The sequence below is a fragment of the Mauremys reevesii genome, linkage group 3 (assembly GCF_016161935.1).
Source record: "Mauremys reevesii isolate NIE-2019 linkage group 3, ASM1616193v1, whole genome shotgun sequence".
In the NCBI taxonomy this organism is placed as follows: Eukaryota; Metazoa; Chordata; order Testudines; family Geoemydidae; genus Mauremys; species Mauremys reevesii.
Window position 1 is genome coordinate 65,460,049 of NC_052625.1, and position 19,525 is coordinate 65,479,573.

The following is a 19,525-nucleotide window of genomic DNA, read 5'->3' on the forward strand; positions in this document are numbered from 1 at the left end:
AAACACTTTTGGCCCAAATGCTAGTTTTCAGTAGAAATGTTATGGTTTTCCATTGCTGTAAACTGATTTTTTTCCCCAGTTTTTGTGGGGGTTTTAAGACCCCAACCCCCCCCAAAAAAAATTTTCATGGGAACAAAAACCATTTCCTCACCAGCTCCAGTTCTTAAGCATTGCAGGTAAATTGAGCATAGAAACTAAGAATATTTTGCATTTCAAATGTCAAAGGTTGTATTAAATGTATAAAAGATAAAAATTCTAACACGCAGGTGTATCATTACTGACTTCAAGTGAGCACAGTGGTTTTTTAATATGCGTAATTTTAAAACTAGTGAGTCAATTTTCTTCAAACTTTCCTGACCTTTTACATCTCCCTGAGTTCTATAAAATTTAGAATTCTAGCTTCAGTTGTTTTGATTTATCCTTGCACAAAATTTCTGGTGGGAAAAGTTTAAATTTCATTTTTGGGCTAAGACTAAGTTTGAAAAATTTCAGCTCAAAAGGAACTGTGTAAGAAAGGTATGAGCAACTGAAAAGGCAGAATTAGAACAGAGAGAATCCCTCGAGTTCTTTAAAATACCAAGTAGTCTTTATCTTCCTTTCAGGGCCTAAACAGGTTGACAATTCCTTTTCAAAGATTGAAAAGTCTGAAGTCTCTCCCTCTACTTATGTAACTCGTATGGAACTCACTTACTTAAAAAGAATCTCTCATTTTTTCTACCTTCCTGATGTGGAAATATCCCTCAGCTTTTCAAAATGAAGGCTGCCAAGTTCAAGGTAGGATTTTCCAATGCAACACAAATTGACTATTTACAATGTTTGTTTGTTTTTCAATTAAAATGTTAGGGTTTTTTGTTGTTTTTGTTTTTTTTAAAAGGAGCACCAGGGAATTGATCCTCAGAAGAAGTAAATCTATGGTGACTGAATTTCCCATGAAGTTCTGCAAAATTTACTCAGACACTTCCAACTGTTGCCCCTGTGAACCAGTTGCATAATTATTTCTTGAAAATAACATATAAAAAGGACTCAAAACCATCACAACACTCCTCACAATCAGATTTTTACCTGCCTATATTCTGTTCACCAATAGCGTGTTGGCAATGCATTTATTTTTGCACATGCTGCAGGCTGTCTGTATTTCTTTGCTTCTGCATTCAAATTAAGCATGTTAAAAACAGGCCATTTTAAAGCTGCTAATGGTATTTAGAGGAGCTTGCAGAAACCCATGCAAAGACTGAGAAAAAAAAACTTACAGAAAGAGGCCTCATTGTAAGAAATAAGACACTAATGAAACTTTCCATATTTTAGAGATGCCTAATATTGTTACCGGAATCCTTATAATAGAACAAACATTTTCTGTTTCTATTACTCACAAAAATTAGGCTGAACTGTGGTTTTCTCTCTGCGCAGAGTTTTCAGTGTACAAGGGGAGCTACTGTATAACAATGGCTGAGAACTACAGTCTGTAGCATAATTCATTCGGTAACATGGAACTCTTCATTATTAAAAACCTCTCAAATTCTATACAAACACTGTATAAAAAGGATGTAAAACAGAAGTACATGCACAGAAATATAGCTATCTACTAAACTACAGTTCAAGATCCTTTTCCACTCTCACCTTCTTGCACAGCCACCTCGGGCTCACTTTTCTGTGAGAAGGTCAGTGCCTCCACTGGCTCTTCCTTTGCTGGGAGAGGTGGAGGAGAAGTACCTTTAGCAACAGGTTGAGTAATCTGGGTCTTGCCAATGACAGGTGGCTGTACTCTAACTGCAGGGTGATGATATAGCTTGTTTCTATGAGAGCCAGAAACCGTATAACCCATTCCACCAGGGCAGATTTCCTTAAAAGCAGCTAGATTTGGGATGGGAAAATATTCCTTTTAAGAGTCTAAAAGTGCAATATTTTGACACAATGGAAAATATAATGAACAAAAATTAACTCTGCTACTGTATGTACATTTTAACAACAAAATATGCTATAGTTAAGAACAAACATTATTGCATGCTAATGTTGAATACCTCTGAAAAATTACTTTAGGATTTAATTCATTCCTCTATAAAAGGCTTTTCCTCCAGTTTATTATTTTTTTCTTCAGCTGTGTTAAATATGCCTCTTCATCTGAACCATTTTTAATTAATCTAATTCAAATAGTATGTTATTTCTGAGGTGACTTTTCATCTGAAACTTGTCATTGTTTATAGAGCATAAGTAACTAGGATTTATTATTTCTATAGTTCCCTTTTTGAAGTTGCCAAAGAATAAAAAGTAGCTTCTCACTACCACTGAACCAGAGACATTAAACTGAAAAATCTTGATTTATAACATTTATTTAAGCGATATGAATCAACTACACTAGAAACCGGACATAGTCCTTGATCTAGAGCCCACTGAACTCAACATGAGTGAGTCTTTCCATAGACGTCAGTTGGCTTTGGATAATGCCCATAATGAATGTTAAAATTCTAGTGAAACAATGATATACTTCATAGGTCCTAACATGGAGTTACCTGGTTTATAAATCAGTCTCTCAGAATAAGTGAAATTGAATGAAATTTAACCCTGGAAAAGATTATTTCAGTGAAATACTAACATCTCCTACAATTTGAAAAGTTCTGCTGGATACTATCTAATTGCTGGGGAGGAGACCACTGAAAAAAGTGTTACCAGCAAAAGCATATTTTAGACTGGGGTTTTTAAGAGAGTCATGTGTAGCAATCTGACTTTAAAAACAGTGTTATTAGAAAAGTAAACATTTTAAAAATAGGCAATGGCTATAATTTACATGAAAAATATCTCATTTTAAAAATTATTTTGTCATATATTAATCTTTAAATGAAAGATAAAAAATGTTTCAGTAACTCAAATGTGATATTAATAAATGATTTAAAGGAAACCTGTGGTGTGTCTTTCAGAAATCTACAACATAATGATGTCTATTTTTTCTTAAAAATAAAATTAAACTAATATCAAAATATCTCCAGAAGTAAGGGTTCCAAAAAGGTCCCCAAATATATAGTACCTGTTTCATCCTACAATATTATCTTCAAATTAAATATACAGTGGTGATCTTGCCCCACTGAAATTTAAAATGTATACTGAATCCATTGTTCTGATTCACGTAGAAATAACAGGATTAAAATATTGCAGTATGGTATAATATTCAAAAAATAACATGCCTTTCCATATGTGCAGAAAAAATAACAACACTTCATCTGGATTTTTTAAAAGAGTATTTCTTTAGTACTTGCTAAGAGGGCTGATATATGATCAGATCATCTCTAGAAGGGAGGAGTGGAAATCCTGCTCATAAATCTATCAGAAGAAAAGGTAGTTCAAGCTAAGCAGCATCTATTCTGACCCCACATTAGTCCCTCTGCATGAACTCCAGGTTCTGAGGTTTGGGAGTTGTAACAGGATGCAGAGAGCCTCTGGCTCTGTGATCATCCCACCCAAAATAGTGGATTCTTGCGCTGTGCTTGAAAAACTCAGCTGGTAGAAGAGAGAAACAAGTTAGGGGTTTAGTAGGATCAGGGCCTTATTTTCATCACTGCTTTAAATACAATCAAGTTGATATTTGGGACAATAGTGACCAGGGGGACAATAGTGCCCAGGGAAGAACTCAGAGAATCTGGCCCTTCATGTTCCAGTGATGATACTTCACAGCAGTGGAAGATCTACCCCTATATCTTGAAACATTAATGGAGGAGGCCAGTCCTCATAGACTTTTCAACAGACCACCAATCCTTGCCAGCTGAAGAGGGTGATGCAGCTTAAACCCTGCAGTTTAAAATTTGCTGAGTTTTTCATTTAATTTTGATCCACCCAGATCTTTTTACAATGGAAGGCATGATCTAGCCTATTGCATGCTTTTTCATTCCTAATTTGGACAGTACTTTTGCAAATGCTAATATATTTTATTAAATGGCTACCTCATGTTTTACCCACCTTAAAAAGGGGCTCAAAATATATTACAGGGCAAAGTTGTAAAGCCAGCCTCCAATTTGGCACTTGCAATCAATTGCTGGTACAATTTTGTAGGAATTGACATACATATCACTAATCACTAAAAGATGTCGTTTAGAAATCCACTGAAGTCACAAATCAGGTAGTTTGATGTCTATAACACCTCACTTGTGCTTCTAATTAATTGTGGACACAAAAGTGGAGATCAGATTAAAGTCCCTTTAAAAAATGTGGCCCTTAAATATGTTTCTTACTGTGCCTAAAACAATATTACAAAATAATGTCCAAATATACTCCGCAGATTTTTCATTCTAGTGAACCCATCACATATATACTTTAACTATGGATCCTACATTTTTTCTGCAGTGTGTTCAGTGAGAGTTTTAGTAACGCAAAAGATGTAGGGTGAAATTCAAGTTCCATTGAAGTCAATGGCAAACTCCTTTTATCTTCAGTTGGGCCCGGATTTCACCCACAGAATCAGGCTCCCATATTAATAATTGACTTTTTTTGTATATTTTATATTCTCTCACTAGTAAACTAATATGTTAATTTATTTAATTAGAATAGTCACTCTAATTACATAAATAGCATACAGTATTAAAACACTTCTTTTTATTTGAGAAAAACTTTTGCAAAAAGATATTTGTCCAGTTCTAATTTAGACCAAGCAGGACACAAACCCCTTCCTAATCTTTAGAATTCTCACAGGAACCATATATTATTCCTGCAGTTAAATAACTAGTCACCTGATGAGAATATTGTTCCATGTAAAAACAGCTTAAACATTACTTGTCTGACAGTGAAAAACAGATGGACTTAAAAAGTCACCATTGATGTATGAATTATCAGTCAAATACATACAGGAAATAATGGCCCACATATTCAAAAGTAACTAGTAACTTTGATGCTTCAGTTTTTGGAGTCCAAATTCAAACATCTTAACGGGGCCAAGTATTTTCTGAAAATTAGATCCTGTTATGATGTTCCACACTGGACAGCCAAACATTTCCAGTCACTTCTGAAAATATGAGCCAATGTACCATAAAACCATGCTCTAGATAAGAATACAAATTTCCTGTGATACTGTATGGTATCATACCAGTGACATCTATAGCAGCAGTTTCAGTAAACACAGCGTATTATAGTTCAAGTTCTAGTCTATCTCCTACAAATCCAGGAACCTACTAATCCACTAAACACAACTGAAACAATTATTAAGTTTAATATACATAACGGTAATAAAATTGAGCTAGAACAGTGAACTGATGTTAAAGTACTTTTAGTCATTTGTTTTACTATACATCCAAATGAAACAGTAAACTAATCTTGAAATGAAGCCTTAAAAGATTCAGAATTCTGACATTTAAGTTTTAAGTAACATTAGATAATAGACACTTTGAAATAATCCTTACTACTTGCATTGAGTAGTATCTTAGTCTGTGAGTGGCTTCACTAAAACCAATGATCCCATCTCTTTGGTGTACCAAGTTGATGACTGATACATCTTTTTAGTTCAGTAAGCCTTTTTAAAAAAACAAAACCCAACTGGACTACTCATGGAATAAAATGTTATTCAAAGTAAGTAAGGATGATAGAATCTGACCCTACGTGTACCACAAGTGATTGTTTCAGCCAAAAGTAATTTGTAATATTTAATTTTTAAGGTATTACTAATACTATGATACCATCCTTGGCACCACTCTACAAAAGTGTGTTAGAAACATATTGGGGGAAAAAAAGGGGGAGTACACTTGCCCACATGTAACTTCTGCTATTTATAATGAAAACTTAATGCATGCAGGTGCAGCAAGCTATTTCCCAAAACCTTCCATCATTTCTTTTCTGCCTTTTATGTTTGAAAAGTATTAAAGGCACTTTGGTTCAATTTATCCAGATCGCTGTAAACTAACCTTATCTTCATGTTACAGGAATTAGTCGTTTAAAACCCTCCACACTGAGATGGGTCTATTTGTTAAACTGGAAGTCTACCATTACATAGCAAAGGAAAATCCCATCTTTGTTATGAATGCTTGTTTATCCAAACAAACAAAAAAAAAGCTGTATTGTATTTTTCTACTAACATTTACAAAACCAGCAAGAAACTACAGGGTACAAAAAATAGATCAAATGTAAGAGAGGATGCAGTATGTACCCTGCATACAGTGTGTGGGTGAGCGTTTGAGGTTTTTCTGGGCACCTCTTACCTGTTCCTGGAAGGGGACATTTCTCACAGTGTGGGCCCCAGGCCTTGCCAACACTGCAACAGCAGAGCTGCTTGCTGAGCTGAACAGAGAGAGGGTGCATGCACTGCTTTCCTGCACTGACAAACCGGTAACAGGGCCCTTTCTCTTCAGAGACCATAGGATTATCAGCTGCAGCAAAAAGGGAAGGAGGACGCTAGAGTTTACATGAGAAACACCACAGGAGTTCCAGCACCAGCTAACAGGATTAACACTGCTATCTGCCAACAATTTTTTTTTTTAAATGCCTGGGTCTCTCAGTACTCAGGATATAAGGACGATTTCTTATTTGGCATCAACAGCATCTGAATTCAGAGGAGCACTACAAACAATACAAAACTGATATTTTAGGAATCAAAGCTGATGTTCACACCAGAAGTTGCCATGCTCTAGCAGCACAGAATTAGAAACAGCTCTTTCCCATGCATGAGCACTACAGCATAAGCTTAAAGCAGGTGAACAGTAATACAGAACACTGTCAGGCTACAGTCACAACACCACTCAGACTTACAAAGCCATACAAACACATGGGACTGTAACAGGGCTATTTTTAATATTATATATCAGACAGCTGTTCTTAAATGGACAAGACAATTAGATATTTACATTTCACTGCGTTTTATACATTTTAACAACAACTGGTTGATTATTCCTAGTCCTGACAACAAAGACATTTTGCAATTAAAACAGCTGAATAAAGGGAACAATTTTAGATTATCCTGCTGTTTGTTTCTTTCACCAGACTTACGAGCTGTTTGCTGAAATAGTTAGTTAGTAATGCTGCAGGCAATGCCCCATCTCACCCCACCCTCTTTGCTATACCATCTACCCCCTCAAATATATGAGATTAAATATTCCACTGAGATTCAAAATTGCTCTGGTCCAAGAAAATCACAGTGCCTTAGCATATTTTTGATCATTGCACATACAAAGGATATAAACTTTGCCTAGTGTGGACATAATATGAGGCTGAGATCCATCCAACCTTAATATTTAAAAAAAAAAAAGTCGACAGAGCTGGGTGAAAGGTTCAGTTAAATCAAAATAAGGGCAAAGATTTCAGAGATGTGGAAATCAACTGGAAATGTCAGAGCATATATGCAAACTAATTGTAATGTAATTTTTAAACTATAAAAAGTTACTTAATATTTGAGCATCAACAGCCAGCCGCATAGGACAGTGACTAAGTCTCAGAACTCATGTCTGATACAATATTTAGGGCTATGTTGTGTCTGCCAAAGGCACAGACACAGAAGGTCGGGGGAAAGAGGGGCAGAGATTGAGCTTTATATATATTTTCCCCCTACCCCACCAGCTTTTCACATTAGAAATTCAGGTACTGCCTACCCTGTTTTTTCTATAAGACACTATGGTCAATTGGAGAAGTTGTAAGTTTATGACCTAAGAAATCTGGAGCAAGTAAAGCCTGATTTAACTAAGGGAGGAAATTATTCTTCATGCTGTTTACAACTTTTTCACTTTGCTAATGCCTACTTAACTCCAACACCCAAGAAAAAAATTGGGAGAAAAGATGTTTTTGTTAAAGATTCAACAAAACAGAAATTAGAAACAAACATTTCAAGTATCTCCATTAATCTTCATGGTGGAATTTCACTGAACAATATGTGATGTCTCTGCTTATGTAGTCTTAAACTGCCGTGACTTTTTTTTGCCACTTAATCACACTACAACAACATAAAAACTTTTAAGTTGCCCCAAATAACTAAATAAAGTTTCTTATGTATTCACAGTACTGCCCAGGTTTTCCCTCCATCAAGCACAGAGTAATAGAAGGAAGAATACTGAGGTGACAATCTCATCATCAACAAAGCAAAAATGGAAAATTGTAGGGGTGATTTTGTTGTATCTTTTGCATTACTGCATTCTGAAGAGCTTTCTCCCACTAAATATCAGCATTCCAGATTATTTTTTACCAGATCTGTTAACAAAACTTGAATTCATCCTGGGACATGTAACTTCAATCCTTTGCATATTTCTAAGGTTGCATCTATTTTCTTGGTAATACCATGATGCCAGCACCCACACCCATCTGGCATGCCTCTCAGACTGCTATAATAGTAACAAGTATTGGTACCATGGTGGTCAGAAAGCATGTCCCCACCACCCTCAGGGACACACACATCCTTTCCACGATAATATCAATAGAGTTCCCACCGCCTCCATTTTTGAGTGGAAGGGACATTCCAGTCTCTGCTTTCAAGGTGACATCCCCTCCCAAAGCTCCCTGCTGGCTCCATTCTAGTGAGGGGAAACAGAAAAGGAAAGATACATTCTTCTCATTCCCTTCCCAATATCACTGAGCAAAGACTTTGTCTGTTACATTAAAAGAATAATAAATCAAGTTTTTCCGCAAGCGGGGCTCAGATACGTCATCCAGAAATAAAACATGCCTTCTCTGAATGATAATCACCAGCACTACTGAGACTTTTCGCAATCCTATCCTTCTCGACAGCCTAATATGGAGAGGGACAGCAAGGAGAAGCCATGATTCTAATGTGAGTACTTTTATTATTATTAATCTGTACTGAGGTAACATTAAAGGGTCCAATGAAGACCGTGTCTCAATCACTGTGCTAGATTTTGTACAAACCCCACAGGAAGCACAATTCTTGCCTAGAGGAGTTTATAATCTAATTTGAAATAAGGCACAAGAAGTGAGTTTAACAAAAAACAGGTGGGAAAGGGGAGGGAGGACAGAGGTAACAGTAATAAAATTATGCGATTTCAGCAGTTTGGATGGTGAGTAAAGATCATATTTAGGAAATGTATAGGAAGGAGTGGCAGGATTTAGACGTTACCTGGATGTGCATGTTTAGAGGGAAGGTGAAGCAAGTTGTCACCCAGATTACATGCCTGAACGAAAGGGAAGATCACGGAGTCATCAACCATGAAGGTAAGTATCACAGTAAGGACATGTATACTTGATATTTGAGGTAGGCAGATTGCATACCTAATTTCTGTGATTGCAGCATTCAGTGCTGGTAATCATAACTAAGGGTCATGTGTGGAATTCCAGTACAGGGTGCTCATAGCAAAATATTACCATGTAAATAGTTACTTCATATTTCTAATGTCTCAATATCCCTTTGACTTACTTCTCTGTCCTAAATGTTGTTTGCAACATCAACCAATTCAGTATCACACTGTTTATTCTCTCTTCAAGAGCCTAAATGACAATGTTAACTATAAGATCCATGTCGTGTTGAGTTAGACACCATTCCCGTCTAGAGCTGTTCAGAAAATATATAAAATCAATATAAAATCTATAGGAGGGAAAACCAATTTTTTTGTGTGAAAAATATCAGTTTCGACAAAATTTTGTTTAGGGGAAAAAAGTGTCCCTTGCAGTTATAGTGAGGGAATCTCTTAAAATCTAAACTTTATTTAATGTCAAAATATAATTATAATTCTCTTATAAGAAATGTATAATTATATCAGAAATCCCATGGGTATTCCATCCAAAAAAGCTATTAAATAATTCAGGAAAATCATTAACTCTAAGCACAATGGTATCCTACAGCAAAAGGCTAACCAGAGATAAGAAGTCTGTTGTATAATTGGTCTTTTCATTTCCAATTTTAATTCTTATGGTTTCACTTCAGATAAGTACTATATATTCTGTGGGTCATTAGTTTGACTGTTTGTAAAGCTACCATTTGGGAGAAAAATAAATGAAGATGCTGGCATTGTTGGTCATGTACAATTTTATGATATACTTTTATGGTGCATAAGTTTTTGAATAAAAGTTGTTATTCTGCCAAAATGACAGAGGCATATTAATTATTTCATTTTCTGTTACTAAGAAAATGTGCCATGTTAAAAAAGAAATCAGCAGTATTTCTCTGTAAAAATTGTTCAAGTTCAGTTGTTTTAATTTTCCTCTGCCACACACGATCCCTCTGCAAAAAATAAAAGGTGTCAAAGCCTTGGGGTTGGGAGCTGGCAGAGTGGCTGGAGGGAAACTGAGACTCGGAGTTGGGGTGGAGATAGGACAGACATTAGAACTGGCTGGGCAAGGGCACTAGGACTGGAAATCGAGAAAGGAGCACAATGGGACAAAGAACCTGGAGAGAAATGGGGGTGGGGACAGGGAGCCATAAGTGTGGGGAGACAGAAATTCGGTGAGGACCTGGGGGTTGGAGACTGCAGAGCAAGAAGACTGGAACAGAGAACCAGTGGAACTGGGAGAAGGAGATGAGGGTGAAGGGGGGAGAGATCTGAGGATGGGCGGGGTGCATGGGAAGAACTGGACTGGCTGGGCAAAGAGACTGGGACGAGGAGCCAGGGAAGGGTGAGGGACACATCAAGCTTGGACGAGGAGACAGGGAAGAAGATTGGGACAGGGAATGTGGACTGAGGGAAGTGGAGGCCAGGATAGGAAAGAGAGAGACTGGATGAGGAACTGGGGGAAGGGAGGAACAGGGAATTGCTGGGCAAGGAGACAGAACTGGGATGTGGCATGAGAAGTCTGAGGAGTGGAGATTGGGAATCATGTTGCGATAACTGGGCCTACAAATTTACCCTAGTTATGACTTCAACTGTAAACACTGTGAAAGTTAATAAATAAAAATAATAATATAATAATAAAGTTACTAATAATGACATTTTACAATAACCTATAACAACAAGTGCTGATGTGAAAAGGTACAAAAGACAGACAGAAACACTGCATTAGTCCAAACAAAAAGGCTTCCTGATATAATTCAAAGACTGTGTTAAGATCATGCTTGGTAAACAAGAAAAGTGTGGAACCAGAAATCAGTGAACCAAAACATGTGTGTCGGAAACTAAGTCTAAATGGTGGACAAAATAATGGGGATCAGCTATTCCACCCACTATTCCCTTTGTGGGTCCTTAAAGAAAGAGACTTTGAGAGAAAAAATGGCTACTGGAGCAAGCTTCACCATCCCGGCTGCCAACCCATACATCTCCTGGTACCCTGGGCCTTGTGCATCCTGATCCTAAGAAATGTCCTGACCAGACTGGGCCAGAGAGAGGGACTTAGGTGACATCACTACCTCTACTGGCTCCAGATGAATCCCAAACACCATCTGGGATGAAACAGGATTGGACTTTACCAACAACAGCAACAGATCCAGCCCATCTCAACTAACTTATTTTCTCTTCCCCAAAAGGACAGTTATTACCAACTCAGATACCATCTAAGAGTCTATCAAACAAGAGGTTTTTCCTTCTAAAAGCTCTCTCCAGCTAAAAGGAAAAGGAACAAGGGATGCTGTTAAAATGAAAGCCTTATTTAATTGTTTACATTTCAAATGTGTTGTTTTTCCTTCTTTTCTTTATCTATAACAACAAGCTAAAAAGATTTTTAGTTGTGGGTTTGCCATGGTACTAAGTAGGCTGAGGTCTCTGTATACCAAACCCTGACCTTGTTTAACACTGTTTAATGTTGGACTGTGACCAGGTTACATTAACACCTTTGGTCCATTTATTCCATCTCAATTAATACAGCAATGGCTAGGTGAGGAGGATGTAACTGGGACGAGGAGCCAGCGTGGAGAAGAGACAGAATGGATGCTGAGACAGGTTGGAGGGAACAAGGGAGAAGGGGTAAGCCTGGGGGAAAGGGGGGCGGGCAGAAGAATCTGTGCCCACTAGAGAACTCTGCGCACCAGAGCCTGAAATGGAAAGAATAGTTATTTACCCTACAGTAACTGTAGTTCTTTGTGATGTTGTCAATGTGGAACCCACCATATGTATGCATGTGTTTCATGCACGAGATCAAAGCCTATTGATAGCACTGCGCCATGTGCCTCCTCATGCTCCCTTATGAGGGCATAAAGTGAAGAGTAGCTGTGATCCTCCCTCAGTTCCCTCATAATTCAAACCCTGTGTTGCTGAGGATTCCAAACAGTAGGGATTTAGGGTGGTTCACAGGAGCCACACTGGCTACCACATCTTGAAGAACCACAGTTACTGTAGGTAAGTAACCATTCTTTCATCTTTAAGAATGTGTCACTGTGGAACCCACTATAAGGCACTGGTAAGCAGTATCACCTCAGAATGCCAGGAATAAGGTGCTTTAGTTGCATTAGTGAAATAAAGACTGAAGTATTTCTTTTCTGAACTTGGCATCAGATCTAGCCACCATGTCAAGTGCGTAATTTTTGACGAAAGTTTCCACTTTGCTGCTTTGCAGATCTGAGATATTGGCATTTTTCTGAAGCAGGCCAAAGATGCTGCATGTACCATGGATGAGTGTGCCTTGACTGATAACAGCACGAGATACATTATCTAATCCACTTAGAGATTCTCTGTGATAGAATAGCTGACCCTTTGACAAGCTGGATTTAGCCATAAAAAGATGAGGAGAGGATCTAAAAGGTTTGGTCTTATCAAGGTATAGAGCCAGGTTGTGGAAACATCCAAACTAGGCAGCCTTTTCTCTCATGGTGTCTTGTGTAGCTTTGGGGAAAAGACCGGTAGGTTAATCAACTGATTCAGGTGAAACTTTGAGACCAATTTAGGGATGAACATAGGGTGTGGTCTCAGAACCATCTTGTCCCTGTGAAAAGATATGTAAGGAGGTACAGCCATAGGGCATGGAGCTCGATGATAATTCAGGTCAAGGTAATAAAAGGCTGCCATGAGAGTAAAGTGATGTACTGAACAATCCAATAGTGGCTTGAACAGAGGCCTCATAAGTTTTAGGAGGACAATGCTGAGATCCCACATAGGAGTCAGGTCTCTAACAGGTGGATAAATATGCAGGAGGCCCTTGAAGAATCTCAACACCATTGGATGGGAGAAGACCAAGTGTGATTGTATCAGAGCATTACAAGCTGATATTGCTGGAAAGTTGGACTCTGACAGACCTAAAAGCCAGTCTGGCATGTTTCAAGTGTAGCATGTATTTGAGGATGTCTGCTATCAGGGCCTCTACTGTTTTCATATTATATTGGATTGCCCACAGGGAGAACCGCTTCCACTTGCAGGACCTGATATGCTTGGAAGATGGCTTCCTGCTCTAAATGAGAATTTGTGCAACCTGTTGAGAACAGTACCTTTCAGCATTGCTTAATCAGCCAATATCCAAGGCATCAGGTGAAATGACTGCAGGTCCAGGTGCAATATCTGACTAGTTCTGAGTCCAGGAAGATCGGGAGATGGGGGGGAATCTGAATGGATATTTGCAAGAGGTCTGAGAGTCAAAACTGCCTTGGTCAACAGGGGGCTATTAGAATCAATGTGGTCTTGTCCCATCTGACTTTGGATATTACCCTGGGTTGGAGGTAATTGGAAGAGGAGGCCTGGAGATCACTGTAGCAGGAAGGAGTCTGGTAAGTAACTTGAGCTCATGCCCCCTCTACAGCAGATGTTTAGGCACTTAGTATTGTCCTCTGCATCAAAAAGTTCTATTGTGGGAGCCCTCCCTGGCAAAATATTGGCTCTATGCTGGATGTCTGCAGAGACCACTCATAGGTTAAGAAATCTGCCAAGTCACTGCTGGTTCTGGAAGGTGAAGAGCCAGTGGAGTTACCCTGCAGTGAAGGCACCAGATTCACGACCTGATGGCTTCCTGGCAGAGAGAGAGAGAGAGAGAGAGACTGAGAGCCCCTTGCTTGTTTATATAGTGCCTCATGGATGTGTTGTCCATCAAGATGTGGAACTTGCAGTTCTGCAGAACAGGGAGAAATGCTACACAGGCCAACTGGATGTCCCTGAGATCTAGGATGTTTGTATCCAGCTCATCCTGGGACAGGGCCCCTTGCATCTGCATTTGGTTCAGGCAGGCACTTATGAGGCATTGCTGGGGAGGGGACAGAAGGGAATCCCATGTCATACTTTCTCTGAGTCTAGCCATTGAGCCAATTCTGGTAGGACTTGGGGTGGGACTGCGACTCTCTTGGTCATGTGATGCTTGAAAGGGGAGTACACCAACCTCAGCCATAGTTGTAAGGGCTGCAGGTGAAATCTGGCATGCAGCATCATGTACCTGCAAGCTGACATGTGACATAGCAAAAGACATTCATAGATTCCAATGCCAGAAGGTACCATTGTGGTCCTCTAGTCTGACCTCTGGTATACATCGTTATTGTCAGATTCAATTTTAGATCCTTCATCATTGACTGGAGAGATCAGAACCTGTGCTCTGGTAAAAAAGTTCTCACCAATGAGAGTCAATCACAGCTCCTATTAACACTATCATCTGTGATGGTGTAAGAGACAATTTCTCATAGTCCACAAGGAGTCCTATTTGAGAGAAAAGGGAGAGGATATAATCCAGGGCTGCAGTGACCGCCTGCTGGGATCTGTCCCTGATCAGCCAGTCATTGAGATATGTGTAGATGTGGGTTCCGTTTCGCCTTAAAAGCTCCTACTGCCAGGCATTTTGTGAATCCTCTCAGCAGTGTGGAGAGTCCAAAGGGTGGAACCCTGTATTGATAATGGTTGGGTCTCACGGTGAATCTTAGATATTACCTGTGGCTAGATGGATAGTTATATGGAATTATGCATCCTGCAAGTCAAGAGCCATGAACCAGTCTTGAGCTTGGAGAGAGAGAATGCTGGAGGCAAGCATTACCATCTTGACCTGAGACTGTGTATATATGATGTGCCAAGATATAGAGCTTTTTTAATACTGGGGTGTGAACCAGTACCAGTAGGTGCCTTTGTACCAATGATGCTAATGGTTCTCCCAGAGACACATCTTCAGCTGTAGGCGTCAATGCCATGGAGTGTATTGCCAAAGTCAGGGTTGGTACCAGAGATCTTTTTGCCACAGGATGCTCATTATCTCCAGCCCTTAAAGCCATGTGGGGCTTGGTGGATTTCTCTCTGGAAGCTTTACAGTATCCTGTGGGACGACACGGAGCTACTCCTGGATTCTAATTCTGTGTTTGGAATGCTCCCTTTTGGTGCCAGACATTGACACCAGAGATGTCAGCTTTAGTACTGATGATGTCTGCAGTGCCAATGGAGTCTGCTTCCATGCCAGAGGTGTTGGTGCCAGATCTTTTCACAGTCCCATCTTCTCTGCATTGGTCTTAGGCATTTGCTAAACAGGGCACTGAATGAATCTGGCTTGTCTGCTACTAGCATTCTCACGCCCTCGCCTCAGGATCTGAACAGACCTAGTTTGCTCCAGGAGATAAGCTTCAACCATGCATTCTGTGACTTACCTGCTCTGCAGAGAAGGATAGGCACATCAAACATATTTCAATTGAATTAATCTATTACAGGATGGATAGGCCTTGAAGACTGCAGGTTTGGGATCTGCCATGTTGAGTGTCCTGTACGAAGGGTCTGTACAGAAGGGGTGGACAGGAGGGTCTGACCATCAATATTCACTCCATATGGATTGATATAGTTTACAGTGGTCATATATCAGTGAATCAGAAAAGTTCTGAAGGTTTTTGCAGGTTTTGAAAAGATTGATCTGAAGCTAAGAATTAGCTGGTTGGAAACTTGACAGGTTCCAGCTCACTGAAATGGGCATTTAGAGAAAACTAAGGGAGGGTCTTGGTCGCTCCACTCTTTATGCCCTCATGCGGGAGCACAAGGAGGCACAGGATGCCTGTGCGGACATTGCTGTTCAAAAGACCTCTATCTGGCATTCCTGAGATGCATACCCACCTAGAGTGGTTTCCGTACTGACACATACATACTAAAAAACAACCCAAGATTCCTGAGTCATTCTTCTGTGAAACCACTAACAAATGACGAAGTGTCCCATCTCCCTATAGAGCTGTTCCATCGTAGATGATGACGACCTACTATTGCTATAGTTACTCTGAGCTCAAATGGCAGAGATCTGTATGGTGGATCTAAAGATTCCAACCCCACTGATGACCCATGTGGGTGTCAATATGATGCCACATGATGGACTTTTTAAAAGTTTGCTTGTTTAAAAAACCTAAGAAATTATACAAAAAAATACATTAAAAGAACATTATTAAGGTTGCAAAGTGAAGCACTCATATATTAGGAAATGACAGAATTATGGTTGATTGTGCAACTTTGAACATTTCCTGGTCTGGGGAGCTGCATCCTCTGGGTCATCCATTATCTTCATGATTCAGTATGTCATCTTCCTATTTGATTATTGTCCTGTATTTAAAGAGACCTTTAACTTGATGCTTCTTTGTAACTATATGTGATTACAATATCTTTAATCAACACTAGTTTGTTTGAAAGTCTAATCTGCTTCATTCACTGTATGTTGCAAGGAAAAAAACACCCCATGTTAGATAATTTCTATTACTTACGTATGCATCTTGAAAGAGTAGGGTCTGGCACAAATCCCATTTTGCACGTACATCTATAGCTGCCCATGGTATTCAAACACTCACCATTAGGGCATACCCCTTGCAGCTGGCATTCATTAATGTCTGTAAGGAAACAAAAATATTTATCAGTGGGAGAATGGAAATAACTGAACATTAATTTTAATCAGTTTAGTCTTCATTTAGGAGTTATTCTGCTGTTTTATCTGCAAGACACTTTTATTCTGCAGCATATACTACATTGGATCAAACTGTGTAGTTACATGTTGGTTAGAGTAACTTTTCTATTACTAGCAACATTTGACTTAGCATCTTTTATAGAATCACTGGTAACACAAGAGAAGAAAAAATTATGTCCATGTCATTTTAAGTACTCACTCTGAACTTAAAAATGAGATTGCTTCCCCATGTTATGAACCCTCGTATTTACTTTCAATGCACATTGATAAAATCAACATTTTACTTGCACGAAAACTTGTGGTTAACAAATTTATAACTTACACATTTGAGAATTCACTACAGATGTGGTATATTTTATATGGGACAGAACATTGCTTGACTATTATATTATTATTTATTCTTTGCATTACAATAGACTCTGACGTCATAAAATAGGGATTTAGTTCCTATTGTGATGGAGGAAGGTACAAGCATAAAATAAAGGACAGTCTCTGGCCCAAACAGCTCACAAAATGTAATAGTGAAGAGATGTGGCAGGGAGTATAGAACCTAAAGGTCCAGGGTAGGGAGGAGCAAGGGTCACAGTAGTGGGAAGACAAGTTTGCATTATTAACAAATAGGAAGGATTGCAGATCAGACCAGAAAGTGTGTGAGGAGAAAGAAAAATATTGTCAAAAATGAAAATTCTATCTATACACACCCACCAAGCTTGGTCTTTTACCCTAATCTGATGCTCACTTTTTTAATGTTCGTTCTTTATAGATGCTTACAAGATAAGTACAGTTAAAAGAAATATTCAGTGTATACTGTTACAGCTAGAAAGTCTGTGAACAGTTTTATCCCCCTGCAAGTAAGTCAATTTATACATTCTCATTCATAGAAAACCAACCCACTATCACCAAAAAGATGGAAAATATCTCATAGAGAGAAATCTATCGCATGCTACTTTATTTTGTTTGCCCCATTTCCTGAACGTACACAGCAAGCTGTGACGTACCCATTTAAGTATAGTGAAACCTGTCTTGAGTGACCATTAGAAAACTAGAAAAAAATCAGTTGCTTAATAAAGGTAGCATTTAATAAAGTTGGAGTAAAACAATGCTTAATGCATTTGGTGATACTGTGGGACAGTAACTTTTTAGAAAAGGTTGCCTACCAAAGGTGGTCTCTAACACAGGGTTCACTGTATTATTGATGTTAATGACTGGGGGGTAAAGGGCTTATGTTTCCTCTAAAATTCACAGATATACCAACGTTTTCTTCAAAATCATCCAGCCTGTACTCTGTTCTATAAATTATTCTTTTGTAGGATGCTGTCATAACCATATCTCTAATAAAACTCTTCCCAGATGAACCATTCTCTCTCTTCAAGTATCTAAAAATATATCTCAGCAATCAATAAACAAACAGAGACATCCAGTTCCCTTGTACCAATGGAATTCCATTACATTTAGGCATTTCTGCTAAGATACATGTAGTATATAAATGCTGATATTGGCTGCTTCTCCCTTCATTTGAAATTGAGGTCAGTGACACCAGCATTCCTTCTGTTTAATTTGCTTTTTATTTTTAATTTTAACTTTAATGTGCATGTTCTGATGCATCAGCATAACTCAGTTCTTGTATGTTTTTCATGTCTCTCTTCCAGTTCTTTTGTTTCTGGCTAAGCTCGTCAGAGAACCATTGTGTTGATATACAGTACTGCATTACAGAGTTCTATCTAGGGATTCAACAGGAACCATCCACATACTGATAACAAATCTTAAATGTTTTAAAATAAACTGATGGACATGTTAGAATGATTTTTACTTATGCACTTTGGGCAAAAGTCCTTGCAAGATTTCCTATTCACTGCATATTAATTCACCCTGTGGTAAACGGCCACCTACCTAAAATATTTCCAGCCACCCGCAGACCTGTCCAGCTGTGTAAATTGCACTGAAATCAACCTGTTAAGGCAGCTGGAAAAGTAATCTGGCTCAAGATTAAGTGCTTTTTTTTTAAATCAAGTATTTTACTTAAAAATGACAACTTATAAATTGCATTTATTTGCTCTTCCTCCCCCTCCTCTTTTTTTAAATTAAAAATTAGATAAATGTATATTTGAAAATTGTCTGAATGGTCTTTTTTATCATCCAGAATTATAAATAAGCTAATGTTTGTGAAGTGGTTTGAAGTGTAAAACACTACATAAATGCTAAGTATTATAATTTTGTTAAACAGCCACATTATAACCTCCACAAAATTTGGCGTCCTAGTGGCCAATATGAACGCTGTCATTTGCTCCAAGAAAACTCTAAAAATCAGAATATACTTAAAAGGATACTTTTCAGTGAACAAAATTCAGCTGAACGAGCTGTCTGCCATAACACTTACTTTCAACATTTTCGTCTGGATTTTAATTCTGACCAATTCTTACTTATAAATTCCACAGAATCCCTTGTGGAAGGAGAATGAGACAGAGGCCCTGAGATGGAAACCAAAATGCTGCTTGCATAGCAAAAAGGAAGAATAAAAAAGGGTGATGGAGTTAGGAGGCGGCCAATATCTTCAGTGGGCGCATTCTTCCAGCTAAGGAAATATCTTCTGGAGTTTTGTATTATCCATTGTAAAAAACTATATATAATTTGATTTAATCAAGTTTTATGGAATCCACCTCAATTTTCTCTTTTCACAGAAAGTTGAGTCAGAGACATAGTAGACCCTCATTAATTTGCACTACTGCTGGGGCCCAAATTGTGAGAAGTCTTTGCCTGGCTGTACAAGGTGGAGAGTCAATCAAGGAGCTCCTCCTCCCCCTCCTCCCCACACACCTTGTATGGTTGTGCAGGGACCATTCATAACAGCAGTCTCTGAGCACCAGGGAGATCA

General features: G+C 38.6%; 1 protein-coding gene and 1 long non-coding RNA gene across 9 annotated transcripts in view; one reads left to right on the top strand and one right to left on the bottom strand.

Annotated features, from left to right (window-relative positions):
* The window catches only part of LOC120400915, a 76,177-nt gene extending 73,284 nt beyond the window's left edge, over positions 1-2,893 (top strand). The window contains exon 3 of the long non-coding RNA XR_005596158.1: positions 603-2,893. This is a non-coding gene — a long non-coding RNA (uncharacterized LOC120400915). The remainder of the gene's footprint in view (positions 1-602) is intronic.
* The window catches only part of LTBP1 (latent transforming growth factor beta binding protein 1), a 336,620-nt gene that overhangs the window by 124,092 nt on the left and 193,003 nt on the right, over positions 1-19,525 (bottom strand). For 4 of the 8 annotated variants that reach the window (XM_039530237.1, XM_039530240.1, XM_039530243.1 and 1 more), the window contains 3 exons: positions 16,457-16,579; positions 6,171-6,338; positions 1,618-1,851 (listed from right to left, as the gene is read on the bottom strand). In XM_039530237.1, the coding sequence (XP_039386171.1) occupies positions 1,618-1,851; positions 6,171-6,338; positions 16,457-16,579 (525 nt within the window). The remainder of the gene's footprint in view (positions 1-1,617; positions 1,852-6,170; positions 6,339-16,456; positions 16,580-19,525) is intronic. The other 4 variants (XM_039530241.1, XM_039530245.1, XM_039530238.1 and 1 more) reach the window with 3 other exon arrangements.